This window comes from Triticum dicoccoides, chromosome 5A (genome assembly GCF_002162155.2).
Source record: "Triticum dicoccoides isolate Atlit2015 ecotype Zavitan chromosome 5A, WEW_v2.0, whole genome shotgun sequence".
In the NCBI taxonomy this organism is placed as follows: domain Eukaryota; kingdom Viridiplantae; phylum Streptophyta; class Magnoliopsida; order Poales; family Poaceae; genus Triticum; species Triticum dicoccoides.
This window is the reverse complement of record NC_041388.1, coordinates 421,421,261-421,431,588: the sequence shown is the minus strand read 5'-3', so window position 1 is coordinate 421,431,588 and position 10,328 is coordinate 421,421,261. Positions and strand designations below refer to the sequence as shown.

Sequence of the window (10,328 nt, the reverse complement as noted above, 5' to 3'; positions counted from 1 at the left end):
CTAGTTAGTACATAAACAGTGTATTATTTAGATAAAAATAGATGTATTGGTATTGTTTGGCCCCTGTTATTCAAAGTTTGAGTTATTTGCCCCCCTAGTTCTTAATTCCTGGCTCCGTCACTGGGTGGTTTCGTTTGCACAGCATACAAACTCAACAATCAAAAGACACATCAAGCTGATGCTCTGGAAGTTTGGATCGAGATCCAGCCGGGAGCAACTAGTATAAAATCTCTGTTTTTTTAGTGAAGTGTTTTTTTTTTCAGAAGAGTATAAAATCTCAGCTCGCCGTCGGCCAGGCCCAGCGTGCCCACTAATAAAGAGCCCAGCCCAAGACATCTCCACGCGTCGAGAAAAAAAGCCCAACCCGTTTCCCCTTCCAACCCCCTTCTCGTCTCTGACCTCCATTTCCCGGGGACACCCGTTCCGTTCCGATCCCAAACACCCACCGCCACCGGTGGCAGATCTGGATCGGAGCCCCGCTCCGGCGATCCCAGATCCCCCCGACGCCGGTATGGAGGTCATCCCAGCTGCGGCAGCGCACGACGGGCAGAAGCAGAGGTTCGACCTCGGGGTCTTCGTCGGCGACCTCCCCCTCGACGACGACGACGCGGCCAGGTCCGTCCGCCAGACCACCAGCTCCTCCCCCTCCCCCCTTTTAACAGCATCTCCCCGCCTCCCTCGCTGCGCCTAAGCTTATCCTTGGTGGTTTGTCTGGCAGTGACAACGAGTCGCTGGAGGGGCTGCAGCAGGAGCTCGAGGACTGCAAGAACGACCAGGTGCTTATTTACCATTCTTGCTTTGAACAGCTAGCTGGTTGCAGCATTTCGGAGCAGGAATAGCACGTCCTTCTTTCTTAGGAGATTTCTGCTGCTGTTTTATTTCCGCGTGCGTGCGTGCAGGAAGTAGCAAACATCCTGGCTAATGGCATCAAGATGCGTGATTACACAAAAGGTGTCGAGAACAGCATACGCCAAGTTGAGCTTGATTCCATCCAGGTAATTGCTTCTGCTAGGCCTCAGATATGCGAAGCAGCCATGGTTCTACTGCCTTAGAGCTGGGGTGAACCTCATGCTTAGCAGTAAACAGTCAACACATCTTGGTATTGTGGTGCTTATACTTTGGAAATAAGAGTTAATTAACTTCTTTCGTATGGCTGGCTAATTTATTCATCCCTCCATTCTTATCATCAGTATTAAGTTGAGTCATCAAATAATTGCACAGGCGCGATGAATTATTTGGAAAACATGGAGTTATGATGTGTCTACCTTCTATTAGTGCTGCGCTGCCTAAATATAAATCACCTGTACCTATGGTGTTTTTCTTATGCAATGCTGTCTTCCTTTTTTCTTTTGCAGGATTACATTACAGAAAGCGAAAACCTTGTGTTGCTGCATGATCAGATCTCTGATTGCGATAATATTCTGTCACAAATGGAAACCGTTCTAACTGGATTCCAGGTAATTGCATATTCACATCTGTTGTGAAAGCACTACTCGTGACATGCTTGTCGTACTGGCTGCCTGAAACAGTATCTGGATGGGTATTACTTGTCATCAACTTTTGGTGCTACTGTTATTATAAGCAAATTTATTGATCATTCTTGTACATTTACTGTTAGAAAAATGCTGCCCACTGTGAAGTGTGAACTACCAGAAAATCCAGAAATAGTATATCTCTGCATTTCCATCTCGTTCTGTTACAAAGCATAACAAGAACAAAACCAGGAGTGCTTGAAGTTTAACGTTTTGTATACCACAATCTGAGCGTAATACAAGTGCTTTATTTTTTATTTATGTGCTCCATGCTACAACTTCATGGTCATATTTGAGTGGCACCATTTCTTTTGACTTGTTACGCGTTCAAGATTTATTATCTTGATCTACATGTAATTTTGTACCTTTAAACAGTAGTTAACTGGTTCATTTCATTTTACTAAATCATATTGCAATTCTTTTAATTTCTGTGCTAGACAGAAATTGGTTCTATAAGTTCAGAGATAAAGGTACTTCAGGAGAAATCTATGGACATGGGATTAAAGTTGAGAAACCGTAAGGTTTGATTCGTTTCTCTGCTGTATCTTTTACGTTCTCCATACATTTGATGTTTGGTTAATTTTTGTATCCACATCTTCCTTATAACCAAACAGTAAAATACTGATGCATTGACCTCATTAGTCTTTGTCAAGTTAGAGCTTGGAAGTACTATTTTATGTATCTTTGTCCCGCAACATAACTTCTATTCCATAACACACCTTTCAACATTAGTTGGCTGGTCTTTGTTGGAACCTCTTCACTGTATTCGTAGCTTCAATGCATGTCATTCCCTACTTTTTCATGCTGAATATCTATGCTGATTCACTGTTTGGAAAATTTCTGCAGGCTACAGAATCGAAACTGTCAAAATTTGTTGAGGATATAATAGTACCTCCAAGAATGATCGATATAATTGTTGATGGAGAGGTCATTACTTGCATTCTATCTTCATACCAACTTTCTTTACCTTATTATTGTGTCTATACTATGTCCATTTACTTTAATATATCATACATTTAGTCAGTTACTCCTTTCTGGACCTAGTACCTTTTTGTTTACAGCCAGCAACATGTGGTCACTGATTACTTCTTTCTGAAGTTAAAACCAAATACATACTTTTCTGCTATTTGTGGTACTCCCTCCGATCCATATTAATTGTCGCAGCTTATGGATCGGAGGGAGTACTATGTTTACTTATGTAATTTCTTCTCTTTCAGCATGTTGTTAATTATTTATTTCATATGCCATTATATTCTGTCTTCGGTGATATATCCATTCTGATGACATGTTTTCGTTTGCTGGATGCATTTCATTTGTTCAATCCGTGTCTTCTTTTTTCCCAATTATTTTATTTTGTTTGATTGGATATATTACATGCCCCAAAGGTTTCTTTGTTGATGTACCATCATTATCAGTACCGCTCTCTTGCAGTTAAAGCTGTGTTCAGTTCAATATTCTTTGGTGGATGTTTCTCGAAAAATGTATTTTGATGGGATCACTGATAATTCCTTATCCAACAACCCCACAGGTTAACGATGAATACATGAAAACACTTGAGATTCTAAGCAAAAAAATCAAATTCATTGAAGCTGATTCGATGGTTAAAACATCGAAGGCTCTCAAAGATGTTCAGCCTGAGGTTGAGAGACTTCGGCAGAAAGCAGTATCAAAGGTCTGAAAACTGTTTGCTGGTTTTTTCTTTCTAATGTTTCAAACTCGTATGTTCATAAGAACATTAGTAGATCGTCTTCTTGTATGCGTAGCATGTGTCTCATCTGCATATGTGCTTATTTGATGTAAAACATTATGTATTCTATGTTTAATGTTCTACTGTGGTGTCGAGGATAATGTGCTATGCATAATTATGTTCAGACAGTTGGGCATGTGCTACAATAACTTAGATAGGCGTCAAGGTTTATCTGGTAGAACTGAATGCTTATTATGAAAAAGGGTTACATGATATTCATCATTCTTTGTTCAGGCTGATGTTGTACTTTATGAGGTTGCTGGCATAAAAAATGCTGCAACTGTGTCAATTACTAGTGGAGAGTGGTATTGTCAGCCACGGCCAGTATACTGGCTATACTGGTTGCTATTTCCCTACAAAATAAGGAATCAACCTGATCTTTGTTCTAATATGGTATGGTGGTTTTCATGGAAGCTAAGAACAAGTGTACAATAGACCCAAAGTGGTCGGACCTTTCCCCGGACCCTGCGCAAGCGGGAGCTACATGCACCGGGCTGCCCTTTTTTTTATGAACAAGTGTACCTGCAACCAACAAATGCATCCACTATGTTTCTTGCACGCTTTTTTATGTTTATCTAGCCAATTGGGCATCATAAAGCTACAACAGAGTTCTATTGCTTATGCTTTCATAATTTTCTTGCAGATTTTTGAGTTTATCATCCAAAAGTTCTATGCCTTGAGAAAACCGAAAACAAACATTCAGATTCTACAGCAGAGTGTCCTTAAATACAAGTATGCCAACTCTCTGGCCTTGATATTTATTTTCCACTTTTACCCCCTGTTTGTAGAATATCCGCAATGCTTCACATTTTAATGTGCTAGATGAGAAATTTCTTTATGCCAGATTTCTTTAATTTGGAATCCTCACCAGTGTGACATACATGATTCATGGTTTTTGGCATATAGCGTTACTGAGGGCAAGTTTACCAAACATGAACAGCCATATTTGATTAACTATTGCTAATGTAACATCAGTACTTCTAATGCAATTGATGACTTTGGCATTATTGTCTTTATGAAATTGAGACCCCCCTTGGTAAAAAACCCAGAAAGCTAGGATTATATAAGCCCTCGCGAGACAATCTGTGGTGAGCTTCAAGAGTTGAATTGGGACCACAGAGTCCTAGTTGAGTCATGGAATTGAGTCTTAGTGAGGCAAGTATGAGAGTCCATGTCCCAGTTGGCTGGGCTATCGAGTCTGAGTCGTATTGCTGTTGACGTGAACGACTATTATAAAGGTCCACGAGCTTTAAACTATTGAACTATGCATATAGGAGAAGAACAGTTATTCTACCTTGCCTTCCTCGGTGAGAGCTCTCCCTCTACCGCTCTTTAAAACCTTAGTTTATAGCATATGGTCATAGGATTAAATTGCCATTTTATTGTTGGTTGGCTTATCTTCAGTGTCTGTTATTCTCTCATTCTTTCCAAGTGTATAATGTCTCAGTTTGTTTCATTTGTCCTCTCCACTTTAGATACACAATCGTTTTCCTTAAGGAACATGCTAAGGAGATATATGCGGAAGTTCGCACGGCTTACATTGATACCATGAATAAGGTGAGGGTTACTGTGAACGTGATTTGAATAGGTCTTCTTTCATTCATCCGCCTTTAGTTTTTTCTCCATTTAGAACTGGAATAGAATAACCGAGAAGGGTAATGATCCTGTAACTCATTGTATGTCCCAGATTAGGTCCTATTCTTCTACCCTTTCGGTACTATCTTAATCCGAAAGAAGAGTTTGACCAATGCTTTGTTTCTGTCTTGGTGGTTCCAATTCCACATTAAAAGTATACTGATCCTTTCTCAATGAACGTATACTTCTTTCTGTAAATACTGTGTAAATATTCCATTATGATATGGCAATACTATATTTGATTTGCATATTTGTTGTATTATAGAATAGGTACCATGCTATCAACGTAATATGTGGCCAAAATGTAGAGTTTATGGCTTAACATTACATTGTACTCCCTCCTTCTCAATAACCCGTCCTTGGCACTCGGCAGTCTACATTTTGAGATAACTGTACATCGAGGGAATCAGTTGTGTTAATGTAATGTTTCCACTTTCTATCCCTACTTTGATGTGTTAGAAGAGATTAATTTGTTGCAGCCTGTCAATAATGAGGGTATGCATGGTCACTGGTCAGTTATCATTAAGGCTGTGCACATGGTGGTGGGTTGAGGACATTTACTATGAAACAAAGAGTGTACTAGACATAGAGGGCTTGAGAATGAGAGTATCCAAAGACACATCTGTGATGCAATTCCTGCTGTTTGTCTTTGCTTTATTCTAGCCCTTATTGCTACGTGTAATTTCAATTCCTCTACCTTTATATGTAGTGTATGTTGACAACTTCAAAATTCCTGCACGGATTACTTTAGACTGCTAGCATCCGTGATGAGATTCATATTTTATTTGGGCAATATGAGCAAATAGACATAAAGACCTTCATTTATTTCTTGGATATCTTACCCTGGATTATATCTATTCTGATGACATTTCTACTATCACTTCCAATTTTCAGGTTCTGAGTGCACATTTTCGTGCCTATATACAAGCTTTAGAGAAATTACAGCTGGATATAGCAACCTCCACTGACTTACTTGGAGTTGAAACTAGAAGTACAGGATACCTTTTCTCCATTGGAAAAGAACCTCTGAAAGCCCGTTCTTCGGTGTTTGCTCTTGGTGAAAGAATAAATGTCTTAAAGGTATTTACTAATGACATAGTGACTATAATGTAATTTAATTCATCAATCAGTTCATGATTTTGAAATTTGTGAGTCAAGCAATACATGGGAGCCCGGATCTGTACTGGGCTGTGTGATCTGCAGGGTTGTTGGTAACTTGTATGGATTTCTGTAACGCCAGCAAGTTCTATTTGGGTGATAACAAAAACAAGCCACATAAGTCTAGCATGCACCATGAGCATAGCCGATTAATTGATTCATGACATACATACAGAATAATTATGGCTAATTTCGAGACAAGTCTCTGAACAAATTTGAGGACATGCTTTTCTCTAGTCTATGTGTACACTGAAAAATCTAGTCAATTCAATGAAACTGGCTTGTTGCAAATTTTATAGAACCAGATTTAGGTTATTTTAACATGCTCTAATGCCCCTACTAGTATGTTGTAAATTTGATGGAAAGTGATCCTCGATTAAAGATTTAATTTTGAACTTTAAACCCCATACTGTCGCTGAATGGTTAATTTACTCTATATCAAGTAACAAGTGCAATGATGTAATTTCTGTGTGCCCTGCTTTTGGTATATCAGGATATTGAGCAGCCTGCATTGATACCTCATATATCTGAAGCTAAGTCACAGAAGTATCCATATGAAGTTCTTTTCAGAAGCTTACAAAAACTTCTGATTGATACAGCTACTTCTGAGTAAGATTGTTGTTTCCTTGTTTTAAAATTCATACAGTGAATAAATGGCAGCCTGATGATATATCAACTGATTACAGGTACCTTTTCTCGGATGATTTCTTTGGTGAAGAATCTTTATTCCAAGATATATTTGCTGGTTTGTTCCATCCTGTATTTGCATTTCCTGTTTTCTTTGTCATACCATGTTGTATCTTATGCAATAATATTTTATTTGTGTGTGTGGGGTGGGGTGGGGGGTATCTAGTGTAAACCCATCTTTCGGTTGTACCAGCATGTAAATTCCCACTGTGTCATTGGATGGGATTTCAGTTATTTATAAAACGGATGTGCATGAGTCCATGTGGCACTTACAGTTACATGCCATTGTATCTGACCCATCCATAGTATCGAACAATCTACCCAGGTGTCAGTTGTCACTTTAGCATCCAAAGATCTATTTGCACTAGAAACTCTCCTTGTTTGCTTTGCTATTGTCTGCTTGCCTGACAAATCCCAGTGTCATCATAAAACACTATGCATGCTAAGACAAAAACTGGTATGCATGCTTTTATTTGTTGGTTGTACTATTCTGGATTATATGAGTGTACGACTGGTTGATGTCAGTTCTGGTTCAGATGCTCCATAATTTATCTAGTGTAAACTAGATAAATCTTCACTTCTATAAATATCTGAGTTGGCGACGGTCTGTTCACCTTCAGAGATCTGCCATACCACAATTATCATACATTCTGTTGTAGACAGATGTATCACGATCTTCCGATTAGTTGATTTGCTTAATGTATATTCCGAGATATCTTTTTATTTGCACAAATTATGGACTAGGATGACAAATGTAATAACTTAGGCATTTAAGAGAACTTGTATAGCAATACACGAGTATTTAGCTACTAAACATAAGAGCCCACTCTTGGTTAGATCTTCTTTTGCAGTAAAGCCACTATGGTAGCGTGCATGTTAAGTTAATAGTTTAGAAAGCTTGAGGAGCTTATGAGTTACTCCAACAAACACTTATCTTATATTCATAATAAAAGTTCCACTATGTTGGTGAAGTTGGCATTGACCTTACCATCTTTTTCATAATTATGGTGGATGCAAATGATTTGAAAGTTTTGATTGTTTCATTCAGGACCAATTCAAGTTGTTGATGAATATTTCGATGCTGTACTTCTGAACTGCTACGATGCAATAGGAATAATGCTTATGATTCGGATAATTCATCAGCACCAGGTATTTCTCATTTTATCTTATGAAGGAATAACTAGTTAAAGTTTTATTCCTGCTGTAGGAGTAAAACTTAAGAAAGCTTATGTTCTGAAAGCGGTTGCAGGGTTGCAGCCTTTCATGTTCCATAAAGGGATATCCCTGTAATTTATAAACCAGTCCTAGTCCAATATTTACTGTTAAACAGGCCAGGCAGCAAGAGATAATTGTCATTTTGCTAAATTATTCTGGCTGTTTTTCACCAGAAACTGGCCAAAATTACCCTCCCCCCTTTGTATGTTATTTTATTCCTTAAAGATTAGCTGATAAATTATTTGCAAGAGCATTTCTAAATCTCTACACATTGTTAGATTCTTTCAAGTAGTCAATAAAGTGGCGCAACCCTGTGTAAATTGGTAACTGAATGTGTGGCAAAGCGTACATGACCCGTGAGGAACATAAATCTGAATGGAATTTATGTTTGTGCAGCTTATCATGTTTAAGCGGCGAATTCCATGTTTGGACTCGTACCTAGACAAGGTTTGTTCTGATTCCCTCCTTGTTCGCTCCTTCAAGTTTTGAATCAACTTTACTTGAGATTTACCTTTGTGAACGTGGAGTTACCTTTAGGAAAGCTCATGCTAAATTGGATGAGAATTTGTCTTCTGTTCCACATTCCAAAATTAGTTTGAATCATCTTTCATGTTGCACAATGGGCAGGTTAACATGTCACTTTGGCCTCGCTTCAAGATGGTCTTTGACTTGCATTTGAGCAGCTTGCGGAATGCTAATATTAAGACTCTTTGGGAGGATGATGTGCATCCTCACTATGTAACAAGAAGATATGCTGAATTTACAGCGTCTCTTGTTCATCTCAATGTTGAATATGGGGATGGTCAGGTTAGTTGATCACATCCAGGTCAACCCAATATTCACCTTTCTGGAATTCTTCACCACATTGCTATGCAATAGGAAGACCTTCTTTTTTGTAGCCTATGGGAATTTAAGAAGTGGTTTCTACATTTGCAGCTTGATCTAAATCTTGAGCGATTACGGATGGCTATTGAAGACTTGCTTGTTAAGTTGGCCAAGATGTTCCCTAAACCAAAGATGCAAACTGTTTTCCTGATAAACAACTATGATTTAACAATTGCTGTATTGAAGGTTGGTACTTTTGAGTTAGCATCAGTTATAATACAAAAATACTATATGCATTGCCTTTCCAAATATGTTGTGATCTTTCTCATACAGGAAGCTGGCACTGAGGGTGGAAAAACACAACTTCACTTCGAGGAGGTTCTTAAGAGCAATATTGCAATATATGTGGTATGCACTGTCTTATTGATGGAACAAAATTTTGTTGTGGCCAGAGAAATACTGTCCACCACATTTCTTGCTGGGTCTTGATTTGATTCATAACAAACATTTATGCAGGAGGAAGTGCTTCTGGAGCATTTCTCTGACTTGATCAAGTTTGTCAAAACGCGTACATGTAAGTAGAATTCTGTTACAACATTGTGTGCTTTTCTCCCTCTTTCTTTCTTTCTTCACAATGACATCTCTTCTCTGCCTGAATTTTACTTATTAGCGGAAGACCCTGCCTCGAGTTCGGACAAGGCCAACATTGGCGACGTAGAGCCATTGGTGAAGGATTTTGCGAACCGATGGAAGGCCGCGATCGAGCTGATGCACAAGGATGTCATCACATCCTTCAGCAACTTCTTGTGTGGGATGGAGATCCTGAAAGCGGCCCTCACGCAGCTGCTCCTGTACTACACGAGGCTGACCGAGTGCGTCAAGAGGGTCAACGGTGGGTCCGCCCTCAACAAGGACCTGGTCTCCATATCCTCCATCCTGTACGAGATCAAGAAATACTCTAGGACCTTTTAGTTACTTCCTCCCTGCCATGTACACTAAAATGAGGGGAGGGGAGGGGAGGGGAGGGGAGGGATGTGGTGTATGTATCCTTATGCTGTTAATGGAAACTCTGATCCATGCCATGCTACTGGAAAAAGAAGGGCTTTCCACAGATACATAAACAGTAGTATGTACCAAGGTTACTCGATTGCAATGTGTGAATTTATGAGATTTCTGAGACCCCCCATGGCCCGACTTCTCTTCTTCCAAGTTGACGATGAATCAATCATCATTTTATTTATCTGCTCAAGTCCATGATTAATCTCCCGCTGGGAGTTGGTTCGAATTTGATCACCTACTGTCTGTACGCGCCCATGAATGTTGGTGCAGGGCCAGACAGTTTGTGAATTTCATGCAAATGTCGGGTTACTGCAGCTAGGGTGTTTGTTAGAATGCCAACGCAACACAACCTTTTCTAGATCGTTACAAAAGCGCGTATGGTTAGATCAGATGTAAAATATTTTAAAGGAAATGTTCTTACTTAGGAATATAGCCTAGTTGGTTCATAGTGAACTTTCTTTGATTTTTCC

At 39.3% G+C, this 10,328-nt stretch overlaps 1 protein-coding gene across 1 annotated transcript; it reads left to right on the top strand.

Moving 5' to 3' along the window:
• Positions 1-387: 387 nt before the first annotated feature.
• On the top strand, positions 388-9,985 carry LOC119301992 (vacuolar protein sorting-associated protein 52 A-like). Its single transcript, XM_037579001.1, has 19 exons — positions 388-615; positions 719-776; positions 900-995; positions 1,356-1,457; positions 1,970-2,053; positions 2,379-2,459; positions 3,061-3,204; positions 3,923-4,011; positions 4,755-4,836; positions 5,809-5,994; positions 6,566-6,681; positions 6,759-6,817; positions 7,808-7,908; positions 8,371-8,421; positions 8,602-8,781; positions 8,911-9,045; positions 9,133-9,207; positions 9,316-9,373; positions 9,470-9,985. The coding sequence occupies exons 1-19, from the start codon at positions 512-514 to the stop codon at positions 9,769-9,771; spliced, it is 2,103 nt and encodes a 700-aa protein (XP_037434898.1). The 5' UTR covers positions 388-511; the 3' UTR covers positions 9,772-9,985.
• Positions 9,986-10,328: the final 343 nt, after the last annotated feature.